The sequence below is a fragment of the Geotrypetes seraphini genome, chromosome 5 (genome assembly GCF_902459505.1).
Source record: "Geotrypetes seraphini chromosome 5, aGeoSer1.1, whole genome shotgun sequence".
Lineage (NCBI taxonomy): Eukaryota > Metazoa > Chordata > Amphibia > Gymnophiona > Dermophiidae > Geotrypetes > Geotrypetes seraphini.
Window position 1 is genome coordinate 169,781,858 of NC_047088.1, and position 20,751 is coordinate 169,802,608.

Here is a 20,751-nt window from a genome sequence, read left to right on the forward strand (position 1 = left end):
TTTCATATGCAAGTGATAAGTTTGTCTTTTTAGATCCAGTTCAGTTAGAAGGTTTTCTAAAAGATAAACCGGTTCAAACATTAACTTAGACTTATTTGGTTATTTGTAACTAGGGAGGATTTTTGAAGGAAAGAATAGAAATAGAAGCCACATTAGAAACATAGAAAATGATGACAGAAAAGGGCCATGGCCCATCTAGTCTGCCCACACTAGTGACCCACCCCCTAACTTCCTCCATGAAGAGATCCCACATGCCAATCCCATCTTTTCTTAAAATCTGGCATGCTGCTAGCCTCGATTACCTGTAGTGGAAGATTATTCCAGCGGTCAACCACCCTTTCGGTGAAGAAATATTTTCTGGTGTCGCCATGAAATTTCCCACCCCTGATTTTCAACGTATGCCCTCTTGTTGCCATGGATCCTTTAAGAAAGAAGATGTCTTCTTCCACCTCGATACGGCCCGTGATATATTTGAACGTCTCGATCATGTCTCCCCTCTCTCTGCGTTCCTCGAGTGAGTATAGCTGCAACTTACCCAGCCGTTCCTCATATGGGAGATCCTTGAGTTCTGAGACCATCCTAGTGGCCATTCGCTGAACTGACTCAACTCTCTGCACATCCTTTTGCTAATGTGGCCTCCAGAATTGTACACAGTATTCCAGATGGGGTCTCACCATGGATCTGTACAATGGCATTATGACCTTGGGCTTACGGCTGATGAAACTTCTACGGATACAACCCATGATTTGTCTAGCCTTGGATGAAGCTTTCTCCACTTGATTGGCAGTCTTCATGTCTTCGCTAATGATCACTCCCAAGGCTCGTTCAGCTACAGTCCTTGCCAGGATCTCGCCATTTAGGGTGTAAGTCCTGCATGGATTTTTGCTGCCTAGGTGCACTGAAACTTAGTTGCCAAGTCTTTGACCAATGCTCCAGTAGGAGTAGGTCTTGCATCATACTGTCGGGCATTGAGCTTTTGTCGGGCACTGTGCTTTTGTCTATAGTGCTTTTGCTTACTATGTTGCATAGTTTGGCGTCATCGGTGAATAATGTAATTTTACCCTGAAGCCTCTTAGCCAAGTCTCCTACGAAGATGTTACATAGAATCGGGCCCAAGACCGAGCCCTGCTGCACTCCGCTGATCACCTCCGTCGTATCGGAGAGGGTACCGTTTACCACTACCCTCTGAAGTCTACCTCTAAGCTAGTCCTTAACCCATGCAGTTAATGTTTCACCTAATCCCATCGAATTCATCTTGCTCAATAACCTGCGGTGTGGGACGCTATCAAACACTTTGCTGAAGTCCAAGTACACGACGTCCAGGGACTCCCCTATATCCAGCTTTCTTGTTACCCAGTCAAAGAAGCTGATCAGATTGGATTGGCAGGACCTTCTCTTTGTAAATCCATGTTGATGGGGGTCTCATAGATTCTCCTCGTTCAGGATCATATCTAATTGGCATTTGATTAGTGTTTCATAAGTTTACTTACTATCGATGTGAGATTCACCGGTCTGTAATTCGCAGCCTCCATCCTACATCCCTTTTTGTGGAGTGGCATGACGTTAGCCGTTTTCCAGTCCAACGGGACTCTTCCTGTACTTAGGGAAAGATTGAAGAGCGCGAATAATGGTTCCGCCAGGACGTCACTCAACTCCCTAAGCATCCTGGGGTGTAGTTTGTCTGGTCCCATAGCTTTGTTCGCCTTGAGTCTTTATAGCTCATAATAGACACTGCTGGGTGTAAATTCGAAATTTCGAAATGGGTCTTCCGAGCTCTCCCTTGTCTGCAGCTGAGGGCCGCATCCCGGAGCCTCACAAGTGAAGACTGAGCAGAAGTATTCATTTAGAAGTTTGGCTTTATTGGAGTCTGATTCTGCATAGTTCCCGTTGGGTTTCCTGAGGCGTACTATCGCATCTGTTTTTCATTTACTGTCACTAATATACCTGAAGAAGGATTTATTGCCCTTCTTGATGTTCTTCGCTAGATTCTCCTCCATTCGGAGTTTGGCCTCTCTGACTGCTGTTTTGACTGCTTTTGACTTGGCCATATAGTCCTCCTTTGATTCTTGCTTCCCTGATTGTTTGTAGGAGATGAATGCTCTTTTCTTCTTTTTTATGAGGTCTGAGATCTTCGCAGAGAACCACTGTGGTTTATTGTTTCTTCTCCGTTTACTTACTGATTTTACATAGCGGTTGGTTGCTTCGTGTATGGTAGATTTCAGAGTTGACCACATTACCTCTACATTATCTGTTTCGGCTTGATTTTGCAGCGCCTAATGGACGAAATCTCCCATGCTTTTGAAGTTAGTGCCCTTGAAGTTGAGGACCTTGGTTGATGTGTTTGATTTAGTGAAACCTTTCCTGAGGTTGAACCATATCATGTTGTGGTCACTGGAGGCCAACGAATCACCTACCGAGACCTCTGTGACACTTTCTCCGTTGGTGAGTATCAGATCTAGTATCGCCTGATCCCTAGTGGGCTCTAATACCATTTGTCTGAGTCTTGCTCCCTTAATAGAAGCTAATAGCTTTCTGCTGCTGCTGGTTGTAGTGGAAAGTTTGTTCCAATCCACATCAGGCATATTGAAATCTCCTAATAATACTGTGTCTCCACGCAAAGTGATATTCTCTATGTCTTCGACTAATTCTATATCCATGTCATCCTGTTGTCTTGGAGGTCTGTATACTATGCCAAGATACAGGCATTTGTCCTTCCCCCTAGCCAAATTCACTCAGAGGGATTCCCCGGTGTACTTGACAAATGCGATTTTGGTAACTTTAATGTCATCTTTAGTGTATAGTGCTACCCCTCCTCCCATTTTGCCCTCTCTGTCTCGCACCCATGGGAGTCCTTAAACCAGGTCTCGGATATCGCCACCACATCTAAGTCAGCGTTCCTCATTTCTGTCTCTAATTCCAGAATCTTATTGCCCAAACTGTGGGCATTAACATACATTGCCCTCCATACCTTGTGTTTGCTTTGTCTCTGTGGAGATATTCCTGCTTGGGCTAATTGGACTCCTATAGTACTGTTTGCAAAGTGTTTACTTACCTCAGTCTCAGAAATGTAGTGTGTACTTACCTCGGACTCAGAAATGGATTGGCAACTTATCTCACCTGGTTGGTTACTTACGCCAGTACGTGAGTGTGTACCCACCCCAACTTACCTAGTTTGGTTGGTTAGTTACTTACGCCAGTACGTGAGCATGTACCCGCCCCAAACTTACCTAGTTTAAAGCCCTACAAAGTAGGCGGGCTAGTCGGTGTCCAAAGACGTTCTTACCCCTTCTGGTCAGGTGGAGCCCGTCTGGTCCCTGTAGTCCTTGCAGCGCCTCTCTGGTTCAGGAATCCAAAGTTCATCTCCCTGTACCATCCGTGCAGCCAGTCGTTTGTCCTCTGGATACGATCCTCCCTGGCTCTTCCCTTGCCCCTCACTGGGAGGATCGAGCCTGTTTAAACTGGGTTTTTTTTCTCTTTTACTAAATTTATGTTGCTTTTAGGAAGGCACTGTAAGCCAGATAATATGGGCTATATCTTTAAGAATTTTATTTTCTTCTATAAATGTTTATAAAGACATTGGTAAAAAAAAAAAAAAAAAAAAAAAGAAAAAAAAAAAAGACATTGGTTGATTTTCTTGAGTGTGTTATATTTATAAATTGTAACAAATGAATAAAAATAATTTAAAAAAATATGGAATGCCACCTCAGTAACAACTATAGAAAAATAGACAAATATAGTGCAAAACATAAGACAGCAGATATAAATTCTCAAAACTGACACATTTTGATCACTAAATTGAAAATAAAATAAATTTTCCTACCTTTGCAGTCTGGTGATTTCATGAATCTCTGGTTGCACTTCCTTCTGACTGTGCATCCAATATTTGTTTGCTTCCTCTTCTCCAGACCTCATTCCATTCCCTAACCAACATCTCTCTATGTCCCTCCATGAGTCCAATTTTTTCTTCCTACCTGCCACCCAACACACTCCATTCCCTCCCCCAACTATTTTTTCCTCTCTCTCTGCCTGCTACCTTCCACTCAACACACTCCATTCCCTCCAACTTTTTCTTCCTCTCTCCATGCCTGCCACCCAACACTCTCCATTCCCTACCCAACTTTAATCTTTTTCTTCCTCTCTCTCTCTCTCCCTGCCTGCCCCACCCTCTCCCCTGAAGCAACTGCCGCCAATTTCTCCCTGTTCCCCACCCCACTCCATTCCCCCCCTGTCGCTGAGCAGGTTACTGGAAGATCAAACCACTTCCTTCACATTTTCCAGGCCCAGTGGACTACTAACAAAAGTCTATTATGTCAAATAATAAGGGGTAATTTCTTCCCCTCAGTATGTTGTACATACACCAAGGGATAGGATTTTGTGATATTTTGTTCAAAACCAATGTTTCTCAACCTGCTGTACGCGTACCCTAGGGAGTATGCGGGACCCCTGTTGGGGATATGCAGGCTGACCGCCACCCGGGATCTCTCCCTGCCTCTCCCACCCACTGAAACTGCAGCTGCGTCCGATTTCTCCCTGCTTCCCCGCCCATCCCCGGCACCGACCCTGCCACCCGACATACTCCCCCCCCCCCCCCGACGCCGACACAGCAACAGGGACAGGCCAGGCGCATGCAGTGACTGCAGAAGTGGACGGCCCACAAGCCTTCCCCCAGATGTCAATTCTGACGTCGGAGAGGAAGTTCCAGTCCAGCCATGCAGCAATTGGCTGGCCCGAAATGTCCTCTCCAATGTCAGAATTAATGGGGGAAGGCCTGTGGGTCGGTCGCTTGTGTAGTCATTGCTCGCTCTAGCTTGTCCCTGTTGCTTTGTCTGCGTTGGGGAGGGGAGGGTGTTGGGTGGCAGTATCAGTGTTGGGGGAGGTGGGAAGGCAGGGAGAAATTGGATGCAGCTGCAATTTCAGTGGGTGGGAGAGGCAGGGAGAGATCCCGGGCGGAGGCCAGCCCGTGTACCGCAGGTTGAGAAACATTGGTTTAGAACAAAATATCACAAAACCCTATCCCTTGGCGTATGTACAACATACTGAGGGGAATAAATTACCCCTTATTTGACATAATAGACTTTCGTTAGCAGTCCACTGGGCCTGGAAAATTTGAAGGAAGTGGTTTGATCTTCCAGTAACCTGCTCAGTGAATTTACCTTTGATTGGAAATTGGATCATTAGTAATGATTCCTATACAATATGGCCCAGCTGATTAGGTCAAAGTTAAAATTACATTTTTTTAAATAAAATGATGGAGCAGCATGTTAGTCCACTTTTATAGGTAAAAGAAATAAAACAAATAGGATTATATCTTTTTTTTTATTATACTAACTTAATACATTGTTAAATGAATTAATCCACAAACCACAATATATGAGTAGCAGATGGTTTTCATCTTAACAGTTACTTCATATTTCCTTTGCTATGATTTACTACTAATCCCAAGGAACCATTTAAGTTGACTTTTTGAATAAACCAAGTATTAGTAACATATGCGAATGTTAGCATATTATAATTAATTACAGTTTCTGATACTTTTACTCTTATTTTCCACCTTACCTGTATATCATTGAATACAAAATTTTTTAAAAAGCAGTTTAAAAATAAATGTACAAAATATCTCATGGTGTGTTCCCATCAAAATGTATATATGATAAATTGTATTTCCAAATGTATATTTTAGGAAACATCCTCTGCTACTATTGTTGTCCAAAGTTGACAAAAGAAGAGGAGCTTGGGAGAATAGCTAGAGAAATGTTGCTAAAATCTAATGTCATTTACAAAGGATGAAACAGATATTGCACAATGATCATGGCTAGTTGCATATGTTAAATCAAGGTGTGAACACCCACTCTGACATAAAACCTTATGCATACCACAACTATTCATCTCCAGCGATGAGTAGCAGGGCATGTGATTATTAAAAACACTATAAACCAAAATGGGTGGTAGAAACCCAATACTAGCTGATAGTTCAAAAATAAATTATTTCTATATTGAAAATCAATGTGCCTAAACTTAAACCATCCTGATGAAAAGAGAGGAAAAAGAATCTCAGAAACCTACTCGGAACTTAATAGTTCAAGAAATGTATCCGAGACTTTAAAGATTCCAGATTCGATCATGGATTCTCAAAAAACCTCTCTTATGTGAATGATAGCGTATAAAAAATAAAGTGTTTAACTCAAACCTGTGTCTAGTCTCCCTTTCATGTGAATAAAATTTATATGTGACTTGTGTTAATGGAAAGACTGACTTAACTTCAAAGGGTTGTATTGTTTCATTACAAAATTAGCAGACGTGATCTTTCATGTAACTATGAACTAAATCGTTCAAAAACCAGAATGCTTAATCAAAGATGAGTCTGTTGCTCAACTTTTAAACCTTAATAATCTCATCCATAAAGCATAATGCATTGCACTTATCTCATCCAGCAAAATCCTTTTGGGACCCGTTTCGCCTGTGACGGCTTCTTCAAGGGTCTTGGATTGACAGCTGGTTTTTACATGAAAACAACTACAAATTATTCTTAGCGCTGCTTCTGCTCCTAAAGCTGTGATTCAGTGTAGAGAATGACACGGTGGCTGTTACCCATGGTAAGCCACGGGTAACCAGATGAAACAGTATGTGGGGGGGGGGGACAGTGTTCACCGCAACTACGGGAACAAGGCTATTCACTGCCCTGTGTAGCGGTTAATGGCCTTGTCTCCGCAGTTAAGGGAGGGAATGCGCGCAGTCACCGATTGCGCTCCCTCCCTCCTTACTGATAGCTGCTGCCCAAGCATCTCCCTCCCTCCTGATCATTGCTGCCCAATTGCCGCCGCCTGAGCATCTCCTTCTCGGCAGGCAATTTCTCTAAATTTGCTTCCTACGAGCAGCTGGAGCGTTGAAATCGCGTGTGGCTGCCGTAAAGGTCATCTCTGACGCAACTTTGATATTCTAAATATTTTTTCTCTCTTTTATTTTGTGCTACTGCTGAAGAAACAGCTGTTTTTCTATCTCTCTACTGTAAGATTCAACTGTAAGCTTAAGCTGCACAGTGCACAAACTTCATACTGGTCTTGTGATCTTAAATCTCCTGAGACCACAAAACCAGTCTGAAGTTCCTATACCACGAGACTTAAGCTTATAGAGAACTGCACTGAGCAGTAGTGAGCTAGTAAAACAGCTGTTGCTTCAGCCATAAGGAAGCAGCTGCAAACAGCAAGGTGAGGGAAACAGGTGGCAAAGCAGAGTCTGGGAAGTGCACCAAAACCATTAGTTGCCTGAGGGATGAGGAATGAGAGAGAAGAGAGGAATTGGGTGGGAGGGTTTATGAAAAAGAGATATGGTTGAGACTGGAAAAGGGGTTTAGGGAAGCTGGAAGGGGGGGGGTGAGGGAGGATGGTGGGTTCTTTGATGAGTGTGGAAGGCTATAAGAATTAAGGTCTCTTTCAAAGTCCTTTATATTGTACATGCCTTGTTTGAACGGGGGATTGATAGCTTAAATGGTTTATCTAATAGAAATATATTCTCTTATTGTTTACAAATATTGAATTTCTTTGTGTTGTTTACATTTGTATTATTCTATTTGCAATAGAAACATGATGGCAAGGGGTCACGTGATAGCTGGTTCCTGAACGGATGTCTGAGTGTTCAGCTCCTTGCTACCCACCCGATTGCCTTCACTTTTACTATGCCTGCACCTTGAACTTCTATTTGAAGGAGCTTTCTTCTTTCTTAATTGACGCGACATCTAATTAGCGATTTTTTGGCAGATCCACTGGCATGCCAGTGAAGACACTGAGGCCCGGTCGAGAGAAGGTTGCCATATCCCGCGCAAAGATGGCAACGAGACCGCGTCTAGCTCCTCAGAGGACATACTGCAAATGTCTTTGCGGCACATGTCCCACCTTCTAGATGACAAGCTCGCCAAACTCTTCACTTCCATAGATGAGGTAAAAAGCGCGCTGGCAGGACACACAGCCCAGATCCAGCATCTCGAAGAGCGCATCTCCACACAGGAAGATTTAGAGGTATCGTCTGAGGGGCGCCTCTAGATGGTGGAAGAACAAGTTAAAACCTTAATGGAGCGAGTGGAAGATCATGAGAACCGCAGCCGGAGGAAAAATATTAGGATTGTGGGCTTGCCGGAGAGCGTGTCCGACTATGCTTTACTTCAGTTCGTGGAGATGTGGTTGCCTTGGTTTGCCAGGGACTGCAGGGCTCATGGTGGTGCAGAGGATTTACCGTGTGGGCCAGCGCTGAGACAGAGAAGAGGGGGTGAAGCCATGGAATGGTGCTTGCCCTGTTTCACAATTATGCGACTAAAGCTAAACTGCTGGACTTGTTTAAGAAATCGCAATCGCTGGAGCACTCTGGAGCTTGAATCTTGCTTTTCCAGGACTTCTCCCAGAAGGTTGCTGAACGGAGGAGCATGACCCCTTGGTGGTCACAGCTCTAAACGAAAGGCATTAAATTTGCCTTCCAATATCCTGCAAAGGTGCACATCACTCACAACCTTCACCACTTCACGTACCTTCACCACTGTCAAACTAGAGGAGATTTGGTGCTTTTTGGAGACTCTTCCCCCCTCACCCTGATTTGGGGGGGTCTTCTGGCTTCTGAGCTTATTGGAGGATCCTCTTTCCAAATAGTGAGGCAGAGGCGCCATTGCTCCCAAGCTGAGGCATGCGCCTGAAGGACCCAGTTCTCTTCCTGCTTCTAGTATGGAGGTTTTCACCTTTTAGTTATGGAACTCTGTTCTTTTGTATTTTTACTTTTCCATCTTTCCCTGATTTTCACTGTTGTGCCTGTATTGGCCTGGCTGTGCCTTTGTGCTTTGTACTCTATTTATGCACAGTAGTAGATTTAAAACAAACTGGAGAAAATATTTCTTCATACAATGTGTAATTAAACTCTGGAATTCGTTGCCAGAGAATGTGGTGAAAACAGTTAGCTTAACAGGATTTAAAAAAGCTTTGGATAATTTCCTAAAAGAGAAATCCATAGGCTATTATTGAGATGGCTTGGGGAAATCCACTTCTTATTCCTAGGATAAGCAGCATAAAATCTGTTTTACTACTTGGAATCTTGCTAAGGACATAATGGGGTACTGGGGGCCTAAGGACATAAGGAGGCACTGGGGGCACTAAGGACACAGGAAGAGGCACTAAGGACATAGGAAGGAGGCACTGGGGGCACTAAGGACACTTTTGCACTGTCCATACTGGGCTTTATGGATGATACCACCCACAAGTGAGAATATCTGCCTGCTACCATCGGATAACACCTGCTGCAGGTGAGTAACTATGCTTTTTTCCCAACCTTGCAGTCACAGGGATAGAAATGGTATTTTATTAGAAGGATAGGAAAAGAGAACGAGATTGTGGAAGCATGGAATTTCATGAACTGAAAATTTCCATTTTTAAACTTACTTTCTCTTGGCAGCTCTGGTATTGAGAGGGGCTATTGTCAGGGATTGAAATAGAGGGGAATGGAGAATAGGATAGTTCCAATTCTCATAAAAATTGAAAATATTATTCCCTTTTGTATCCCATAAGAGTCACACAAGAGGTAGAAATGGGCACTGGGCTTTGTGAGCCTAAAAAACAGCACAGCAGCAGTAGTAGGTGGAAGTGGCAGGAGATCTTTGACAAGGTTGGAGAGAGGGGGAGAAAGGACTCTGTATGTTTCTTGGTGTGGCTCCCTGGCATTCCTTATGTTTAACTGTAAAGTTAAATGTAGCCATAGTGGGACCTTGCTGTACCTCCCCACAGCTGCCGTCTCTGCTCCAAAACGAGAAAGTGACATCTGAGGGGGATGGACCACCAGCCATGGGGAGGTGCAGAAAGGTCCTGCAATGACTCAATTTAAAAGTTACTGCCACTGCTGCTGGTTCAGGAAAGCAGCAGCGGCAGAGTAGAGAGGGTGGTTCCAGACCTGGTGGGCTGGCTGTGCACCCCCATAGGGCATACACCCAGAGTAGACCCCCCCCCCGGTAAGCCACTGAGGGAGTGGAGCAGGAAGAGAGCTATTAAACTCCCTGCTCCCAAATATAAACATCAAATTATGCCTGTGCAAAAGGAGAAAAAAATTAAAAAGTGCAGAGGGAGTAAGGACAGAGGGAAAGAGGACCAAGGAAGAACAAGAAATTAGGGGAAAGTAAAAAAAACTTGAAGGAGAAAAGTATGATGTAGATCAGTGTTTCTCTACTCGGTCCTGGAGTACCCCCTTGCCAGTCAGGTTGTCATGATATCCACAATGAATATGCATGAAATAAATTTGCATATAATGGAGGCAGTGTATGCAAATCAAGTTTATGCATATTCATTGTGGCTAACCTGAAAACCTGACTGGCATTGGGGTACTCAAGGACTGAGTTGAAAAACACTGATGCAGATGATGGGCTGAGGGACTGGTTAGAGAAAAGTGCTATAGCCAGCCTGAATGGAGAGAGAGAGAGTATGATGCTGACAAGCTGTGAGAGGGAAGAGTGGCTACCAGATGTATTTTGTTTTTCTTTGCTGAGTGAGGGGAAATGTGTTATCAGTTTTTAGTTCAGCACCTCTAATCATTTTCAAAAGTTGGCTTCTATCATAATCTTGCCGTAAATACCATATGAACTACCAAGTTTTTACTGGCCGGAAAAAAAGCACATGAATGACAAGCCTGGACAAGTGTGGCCTAGATGCTTGTTAAATGAATTTTTGTTTGTCACTTTCCTAGAATAACCTTCATTGTTACGTTACAATTTATTCTCCTTTAACTCGGATAGTACCTCTAACTTATTGATTTTATTTTCTCCTGTAGGTATGAGGAGAAAGCTGTCAAAGATGTGAAACGTTACTCGGTGCAGGCTCAGAAAGCCCTGAATAAAAGTACATATCAGCCTGTAAAAGAGGTGGAGAAGGGACTTCAAGTGACCACAGCAAAGGGTGTGCCTCGGAAGAACAGACTGAAAGCTGCCTTGTCAAACCAACAAATCCTCGACAAAATGTTTCAGTCCCAAATTGAAAAAAAAAAGGAGCCCATGAAAATTGTGCAGGTGCCCTTTACTTTGAGTACTCTAAAAGGACAGCTTGGAAGACTCTCAAAAAAGTGTTCTTCAGATGGAGAAGAGCTTTGCTTCATTAGTAAACTAGGCTTTCCTGGTGCATGGATTATTGCATCTGAAAAAAAGATAATGCTGCTGAACCCTTACAGAGTGGAAGAAGCCCTGCTGTTTAAACGACTTCTGGATAATCATAAAATTCCTGCCGAGACACTAGAGAAGTCAATTGTATTAACAGACAGGTACAGAGCCGTCACTGCTACTACCACTTATCATTTCTATAGTATCCAATAGACATACGCAGCACTGTAAAAGTGTAACAGTTTAGAGTTTTAAAGCATTAAGGATGATATCTGCAGTTTGCGATACACTGATATACGGCCTCTTTTGCAAAGCCACGCTAGCGGCTGCGCTGAAGCCCATAGAGATTTAAAGGGCTTCGGGGCTGTTGCTATGCGGCAGCCGCTAGCGCAGCTTTGTAAAAGAGGCCGATAGTGTATGAAGGGCTTTCATTAGTTTGTGCAGTTGTAGAATTCAACAATTCAAAAACAAGTAAATAAACTTATCTGAAAGCTTCAATTACAAAAATGTATAGGACATCAACATGGACCATGTTTCGTGCTCTGCCTCAGGGAACCTCAAACAAAATTTCAAAAAATGCAGACCCTCCAAGTCAAATACAAAATCTTAGTAGATGTATTTCACACCAATATTCAAAATACAAATATTAGATAACACTAAACGGCGTGCTTCACACGATCTCACAGGGTACTTGAATATTTCAAAAGTAAGCACGTTTCTTCACTGCCAATCGAGCTCCTCTCTTCATGTTAATTACTCCTTTCTCATTGCCGGTTAAACTTCTCTTCATATTAATTGCGTGAATGATGGCACCACTTACAAAATGTGATGATACCAAAAACGTGATGACATCAGAGAATAGCGAGCCAATGAAAGCAATAATGTGAATGTTCATTCATAAAGGGAAAAAATTGTTCAACGAGTCAATAAAGTTGAATATACATGGTAATTCACAGAATCAGGCCATAGATCAGGGGTAGGGAACTTCGGTCCTCGAGAGCCATATTCCGGTCGGGTTTTCAGGATTTCCCCAATAAATATGCATTGAAAGCAGAGCATGCAAATGGATCTCATGCATATTCATTGGGGAAATCCTGAAAACCCAACTGGAATACGGCTCTCGAGGACCGGAGTTCCCTACCCCTGCCATAGATGAATCATCCTAAAAATGCTCCCCATTCAATTTTACTATTCAGGCCATGAGGACTGACGGTGTTTTTTACATTGGCTTGCTATTCTCCGATGTCATCATGTTTTTGGCGTCATCACATTTTATACATGGTGCCGTCATTCACGCAATTAATATGAAGAGAAGTTTAAACAGAAGTGCAGAAATGTGCTTGCTCTTGAAGAATGGAGTAATTAACATGAAGAAAGAAGTTTGATCGGCAGTGAAGAAACACGCTTACTTTTGAAGTATTTCTCTGGAAATATTTGTGAGATTGTGTGAGGCACGCTGTTTACTGTTATCTAATGTTTGTATTTTGAATATTTGTATGTACAGCTTTGACTGTTACAAAATACATCTGCTAAGTTTTGGTGTTTGTCTTGGAGGGACCTGCATTTTTTAAAAATTTCATATGGGGTTCCCTGAGGCAGATTAGGAAAAATGGTCCATATTGGGACCCTATAAATTTTTGTGATTGAAGCTCTCAGATAAGTTTATTTACTTGTTTTTAAATTGTTGAATTCTACAACTGGACAAGCTAAAGAAATCCCTTCATGCACTATATGCAATGATTGGTCGATGAGACTTCAGTTTGAGACAAGGATCTCATAGTCTCCAGGTCTCTGAGCATATTTAGAATACAATGTAACATTATTATTAATGGCATTATTTTTGTGAACAACGTTCTACGTTCTATATTTTGGAGAGAAGGGGTTCAGTTCATGTTTTGGATTTTACAATTTTTCCCATCCAATTATATATGCAGGATACCCCTTTGTTTTGAGACTTACTGTATTTTTATGCATATAAAGCCTGATTCTATATATTAGGGGTGTCAAAGTCCCTCCTTGAGGGCCACAATTCAGTCGGGTTTTCAGGATTTCCCCAATGAATATGCATGAGATCTATTAGCATACAATGAAAGCAGTGCATGCAAATTGATCTCATGCATATTCATTGGGGAAATCCTGAAAACCCGACTGAATTGTGGCCCTCAAGGAGGGACTTTGACACCCCTGCTATATATCATGTCCAAAAAAAATCAGCACTGACTAGTGTGGCATTGAGAGTGATTCTACAAGGTGCATGTACCTTTTCTAGAATTGCGCTTAGTACCAGTGCATGATGTATAACTTAAGCGTAGGCTTTTATGCCTGCTAAAACTAGGTCTAAATGTCTGAGCTAAGTTATGCATGTATTGGGCATATTCTATAACAGTGCACCTAACATTTAGGATCACCTACAGTCCACCCTGGCCATGCCCCCTTTTCAAATTCAAGCACTGCAACTGGTGCATACTTTTTACAGAATTGCATTTTCTGAGTTGTGCATGTGACTTTAAATTAGTTCCAATTAGCATCAATTAACAAGTGTTAATTGGCAGCACCAATTAGGCCAATTCAGTTAAGTTGTGTGTGTATATCTGCTACATACAACGATGTGTACACATAACTACAGGCACCATATATAGAATTTGGGCGATAATGTGCACTTGCATAATATACCAGTTAATTTTTCTAAAGCACATTAATTGCACAATTAACACATTTGCTTTTAAGTGCTTTTCGTTTAGGCTTTTGCAGCATTATTAGTGCATTTAAACAATTTTTTTTTAAACTTAAATGAAAAGGCCTTAAGGGGAATTGATAGAAAGAGCCAGCAGGACAATGGAGCTCTATCAAAGCATATCTATTGAAATTAGCACTCTCTAGGTAACCCTCTCCCTTCATTGTCTCTAATGGAAGCTGTTCTTCCAGGAAACTTTAATTTACATTATCAATAAAATTCATCATGAGTAGCAGCCATAGACCTGCTGAAGTATTGATACGAGATATTGTAAACCATTCTTGTTTTGGTAGAAAACATAGTTCTGTGTTTACAATCAAAGCCGTTTACAAATTATAGACAGGCACGTCTGTATTTTGTACCTGGGGCAATGGGAGAGTCAATTGACTTGCTGAGCCTCACAAGTTGCTGCAGTGGAAAATCAAACCTAGTTCTCCAGCTTCTCAGGCCACTACACTAACCATTAAGGTATTCCTGGCCTGTCTATAGAATAGGCAGAGTGGAGGAGTTGACAGATACACTATTGCTATACTTGTGAGAATATTGAAATAGAGATGTTACATGCATGTCTATAAGTAACTAGCAAACATTTGTGTGTATCTGTATTTAGTCGCGTATGCATGTTGTTGGCTCTTTTTGAGAAACAGGGAGGCTATTTGGGTGAAACAGGGCTTGATATTTGAGAGTGAGAATTTAAAATGTTGCTGCATTAGTGACAAAAGGCAGTGGTAATTTTTGTGTGAGAATTTGAGGATGTCTAGAAAGATAAGGGGATGCTGATATGTTTATTGGAAAAAGAGTGTGTGAATGTGCATGTCTGTACATATGTATATCCCTTGCTTTTTATCTCTATAGCAGTTTATTTATTAAAATTCTTGTAAATTGCCTTCCCACTTTTAAAAAAGCCCATTCAAAGTGGTATGTGGACTTAAATGAAACATTTTGATTAAATCAACAAGCATGCCTGTTTGGCCAATGGCATGGAAATTAGGTAAGAAACACAGACCAATGTCCCTCTAAGGACCAAGTTCATGTGAGCAAAAAAAAAATTTCATGAGCAAAGGACTGAGTTGATGTGACCAAATATTTTCCATTGCATTACCCTGATGGCATTATACACACTGTACATTACAAAGAATTACAAATATAAATTAAAAAATGGAAAATAAGATTATTTTTTTTATTGAAAGGACTTAAGGACTTTTTAGTTTGGTCTCAGAAGCCAATACCTCCTTCCCCAGATCAAGACAGTAAGCTGTCCTGACCTGAGAAAGGAGTTTTGGTCTGACAGTTGGTCAAAAATGTATTAACCCTCCAGGGATTCAAGACAAAGTTAGACAAATTCCTGCTGAACCAGAACATACGCAGGTAAGGCTAGTCTCAGGGCACTGGTCTTTGACCTAAGGGCCGCCACATGAGTGGACTGCTGGGCACAATGGATCACTTGTCTGACCCAACAGCGGCAATTCTTATGTTCTTATGTTGAACAAGAGCAACAGTGCCAAGTAACAGGCATTTGGAGATGCAGATCTCTCATAAGAGCCATAGAAAACACATGCTGCTTCTGAGTAACAATGCTAAATAAATGGTTAAAATTAGTTCAATGAAAATATATCATCTTAATTCTATTTTATATTTATACTAGTCTTTTATAGCCCGTTACATTAACGGGTGCTAGAATATATGTGTGTGTCTGTCTATTTCTTTCTCTCTCTCCTTAGCCTGTTTCTGTATTTTTGTCTTTCTTTCTTTCTGTCTTTTCCTCGGCTGTCCAGCACCATCTCTTGGCTGCTCCCCCTGTCCATTCTCCCTTCCTTTTACCTCCCCTGTGTCCACCAGCACCCCTTCACTGCTCCCCTTATCCAGCAGCAGCCCTTCTCCCTTTGTTTTACCTCCCCCCTGGCCAGCAGCACCTCTTTCCTGCTCCCCCTGTCCAGCAGGCCTCCCTTTCTTTTTCTTCCCCCCCATGTCCATCAGCACCTCTTTTCTGCTCCCTCTGATGCCAATTTATAACAGCCAGGGCCCAGACCATCCGCTTCCCCTCCCCCTCCCCAGCTGGAAATCACCTTCAGAGGCGAAGGGGCGTATTTAGGTGTAGACAAAGAAGAAACTTGGAAGTGAACTGAGGTTGGGAGGGGGTTGGAGTACAGGGGGGCAAGAGGAAGAGGTGAGAGGGAATGAGCATCAAGCAGGAGATGGAGAAAAGAGTGGAAAAGAGAAATCTGTGAGGTAAGGGAGGAAGAGGAAGGCAGTAGAGAGAGAAGGAAAAGATCCTGCCAAAACAGATTGAGTGCAGAATCTGAAATAGGGTTGGATGAATGTCATGGAACCAGCAAAGAAGTTGAAGGGGCTGGCACTGTGATGGAAAAGGAAAGGAAAAGGCCATTACAATTTCATGCATCAGTTCCGCAGTTTAAAAAGGCTTTAAAAACACATTTCTTTTGAAGGATTTTCTGAGTGTCTAATATGTTTAGCAATCTGTGTGAGGAAGTATGTCATTTAAATTGTCTGGCTCTTTTATTATTTTACGGATTTGAAGACTCCATTCGGACTTACCGTCGGCAGCTCTTTTCCCTTCCCACGCCTGAGGGCAGCCGCATGGAGCAAACAACTAGGGCCCCGATCAGCCGCTTCCCTTCACCCTGTGGAAATCACCTTCAGAGGCGAAGGGGTGGATTTGAACCTTCCGTTCGCTGCTCCCTCTCCCTCCCCAGCCTCTCTCGCTCCTCCATCTGTGCCGTGGAATAGAGGAGTCGAGGTGGAAAAGAAAAAGTCGGCGGCGAGATGGCGATCCAGGGCGGCCGGGTAATGGCGTACGCCACATGCGGCCACTGGAAAGCTAAGCGCGCATGCGCACTCTACCGACCACATCCCGACAGATCAGATCTCAGGGAACACGTGGCAAGAGTGCGCATGCGCGCTTAGCATTTTGTTATTATAGATTTATTAACCTTTATAAACATGGGTACCACACTACTTTATCCTGAATTAAAAATAAAATTATTTTTTCTACCTTTATGTTCTAGCGATTCACTTTGCTGGTTTCTGCTTTCCTTCGTCTCTTTCCAAGATTTTTCTCTTCTCCCTTTCCATTCGGCTTTCATCAATTTATTTTTCTACCTCTGTCCAGATTTAACTCATTCTTACTATCTAGTCTTCAAGTTCCCTCTTTTTTATGGTCTACAGACAGCTTTCCATCTCTTTCCCTCACCCTGGCTTTCCTATTTTACTTCCCCTTATTCCCAGTCTTTCACTAACTCTGCCTTCTTTTCTTCCCCTATATATGCCTCCTACATCTACCCTTTCTTTCCCCTTCCATCATTATCTCCCTCCTTTCTGTCTCTAACACCCCAAAATCTGCTAATTTCTCTCCCCTCTTCCATCCAGCATCTGCCTTCTTCTATACAGCATTTGCCTCCTCTCCCCCTTTCCATCCAGCATCTCTACACTCTCTCCCCTTCCATCAGTATCTCCCTCCTCTGTCTCTTCTCCCTTCCATAAAGTCTGCTTTATTGAAGCAGCAGCAGCAAACTGAAACAAACTGGCTGTGGGACTTTCCCATACATAGCCACAGCTGCTGGCTTTGCCCCGGAAGAAGAAGTGACATCGGAGAGAGTGGGTCAGCAGCTGGTTTGTTTCAGTTTGCTGTTGCTGCTTCAAAAAAGCAGCAGCTTCAGAGGCACAAGAAGGCAGAATGATACCAGAAGGTGCTGGTCTCGACTCCACTGGCAGTACGATGCAGCTGAATGGCTGCATGGTTTCCTGCTAAAAGGTGCGAAGCTTAGAGGGAACATTGACACAGCCAAATACATACATATGTTCAATTTGTTTCACTTTTGTTGTGGTATTCAGTTTTCCCTTTAACTACAGGAATTAATCTTTTTGTTTTGTTTAAAGCCTTTTGGGTGGATCACATTATATGGATGTTCTCTATACTCTGCAGAAGGATTCCCCAAAATTAAATGGATCAACATACTTTTCAGATTTGAGACTTGTGGGAAATGGATTTCAGATAAAAGTGGTATCAGGTATGATGACATCTATTTGTTATTGTTGCTGCTGTTATCCAGTTTCTTATCTGGCCATGTACCATATTTCTCCACATATAGGCTTCCCCTCTGCATAGGCCTATGTTTAAAAAACATATGGTATTAGCTGCGGATTATCTTCCGGTACCTCCCCTGCATTTTACATTCATCCCCCTCAACCTCCGGTGCCTTTTTAGGAAGCCCCCTCGCTGGAGCATGGCTCAGGTTTCTAGCGGTGTAGGGCAGCCGTGATCTATTCGGCCTGCCCCCACACCGCCCACTGAATGGCCGACCTCAGCTCTTGCGGAACTCACAAGAACTGACCTCAGCCACTCAGCAAGCGGTGTTGGGGCAGGCTGGATGCCAAAGAGATCGCAGCTGCCCTGCACCACTGGAGGCCCGAGCCGCGCATCAGCAAGGAGGCTTCCTAAAAAGATACCGGGGTGGGGTGTATGATTTAAAATTTTATATAGGCCACCCCTTATAACTAGGCCGCACCCCCATACATGGGTTTGTAAAACCCATGTATAGGTCACGGCCTATATATGGGGGAAAACGGTAATTGTTTATTCTATTGTGGCTTTTTATGCAGTTGGGGTTCTGTTCTGGATACAGTCATAGATACCCAGGCAAAGAATAGTATGTAACTATATCTTGGGTTTTTAAGGCATGTTTTACCTCTCTTATTCTTGGTATGATGATAACATCTTCTGAGTGAATGCATTTAAGATTTGGATAGCAAATGCTGACACTGAAGGAACACATGCCATAGGTTGAACTTTGCTGTTTTAGGGATTCTTATACTAAGGTGTGCTAATGAATTAATGTGTGCTAAATGCTAAGACGCCTATAGGTATAAAATAGGCTTCTTAGTATTTATTTCATGCTATTTCCATTAGTGCACCTTAGTAAAAGGGCCTCTTAGTGTTACTATGGTTAAATTACTATGGTTGACCTAACTTTTTATTAGGAGAAAAAAAATTATGTTCTTTGATAGCTGTTTTTCAGTTTATTGGAAGTTCACTTCTAAAACTAGGTGGGAATCTGATATTTATGTTATGGCAGAGATCTTCACTGTTTTCAAGAGGGGACCAGTTTGTCAGAAAACTTCAAGACTATCACTGGACAAGACTATCAGTTCTACTTCCTGTCCCCATCTCTGTGCCTTTCAAGCTAGCACCCCCTTCCAGTTTTTAATGTTCCCTATACTTTCTTTGTAGGCTTGTTTATGGTGTCACATTTTGAACAGCCATTCTATTTTCTTCCTGTATACTTAAGTGTGAATAGAATGGAATTTTTAGCAGCTCATAAGTCAAACTAACCAAGAGCTGAGCGATATGGGTATTAAACAGAATATGGAGGTATGCTAGCAGTAAGTCTAAGGAAAAGGCGGAGAGGAGACTGTATACTGGGGAAAGAGAGAGCCAAATTTTGGGTCTGAAGGGGTTTGCTGCTCGTCCTCAGGCTCTACAATGAAGAAAATTGATGTATGGGAGAAGCTGTTTCTTCTTGTGTCAGCAGCAATGCAGCGGTAATCATGAATGACAGCTATAGAAAGAGTGTATTTAATTTATTTATTTTAAATAATAATTTTTCATATTCTTTTCTAAAAAAACAAAAAAACAACCCAACTCAGGGCAGCTTACAACTTCAAAATATTAAGTACTAGTCTTTAAGCCCGTTACATTAACGGGTGCTAGAATAGATGTGTCTGTCTGGCTTTCTTTCTGTCTCCTTAGCCGCTGGCTGTCTGTCTATCTTTCTTTCTTTCTTTCTGTCTCTCTCTCTCTCCTTGGCCGCTTTCTGTCTGTCTTTCTTTCTCTCTCCTTGGCCGCTGGCTGTCTTGTCTGTCTTTCTATCTGTCTCTCTGGCCCCCTGTCTGTCTGTAATTCTTTCTGTCTGTCTTTCTTTCTTGTTCCTTTCTGTCTGTCTGTCTGTTTGTCATTCTTTCTGTCTGTGTCTTTCCATGGCCCCTTGCCTGTCTGTCTTTCTTTCTCACTCCTTGGCCGCTGTATGTCTGTCTCTCTGGCCCCCTATCTGTTTGTCATTCTTTCTGTCTGTGTCTCTGCCTGGCCCCTTGTCTGTCTTTCTGTCTGTCTCTCTCCCTGACACCCTGCCTATCTCTCTCTGCCCCCCCCCCGAGCAAACCAAGATTGCTGCCTGCCCCCAGCACACCCCTCCCTCCAAAGCAGCCCCTTTTCCATCTCCCCCTCCACTTCTTTCTGTCTGTCTCTCTCTGCCCATCTTTGTCTGGCCACCTGATCAAACCAAGATTGCTGCCTGTCCCCCAGCACACCCCTCCCCCCAAAGCAGCCCCTTTTCCAACTCCCCCTTCACTTCTTTCTATCTGTCTCTCTCCCTGGCCCCCTGCCTATCTCTGTCTGGCCCCCTGATCAAACCAAGATTGCTGCCTGCCCCCCCAGCACACCCCTCCCCCCAAATCAGCCCCTTTTCCCTCTCCCCCTCCACTTCCCTGTGCAGAAGTAGCAGCCGGACACCTCACAGCATCTTGGACACCCTCCTGCCGTTGCTCTCACCGCCGCACGCCGCCACACGTTGTACGCACCGCAAGCTGCCGTGCGCCGCAAATGGAACATAGCATGGAAGCAGAAATCACGGCGGCAGGGATCATGCCATTTCAACAGTGCATGCTTGGGTAAGGGTTTTATTATAGAGGATAATAAAATTTAAATACATCATTACAAAATACAACCTTTAATGACCCTCAGAAAGGGTAGAGATTAAGGGGTCCTATTATTAAAGCACGCGCTAGCCATTTTAGCCCATGCTAAATATTAGTGTGCGCTAAACGCTAATGTGTCCATTATATTCTATGGACGTGTTAGCGTGTGCTAAAATGGCTAGCGCGCCTTAGTAAA

The 20,751-nt window shown here is 43.0% G+C and overlaps 1 protein-coding gene across 2 annotated transcripts in view; it reads left to right on the top strand.

Moving 5' to 3' along the window:
- Positions 1-20,751, top strand: part of PMS1 (PMS1 homolog 1, mismatch repair system component) — a 131,234-nt gene that overhangs the window by 97,740 nt on the left and 12,743 nt on the right. For both annotated transcript variants that reach the window (XM_033946607.1, XM_033946608.1), the window contains exons 10-11: positions 10,789-11,271; positions 17,742-17,872. In XM_033946607.1, the coding sequence (XP_033802498.1) occupies positions 10,789-11,271; positions 17,742-17,872 (614 nt within the window). The remainder of the gene's footprint in view (positions 1-10,788; positions 11,272-17,741; positions 17,873-20,751) is intronic.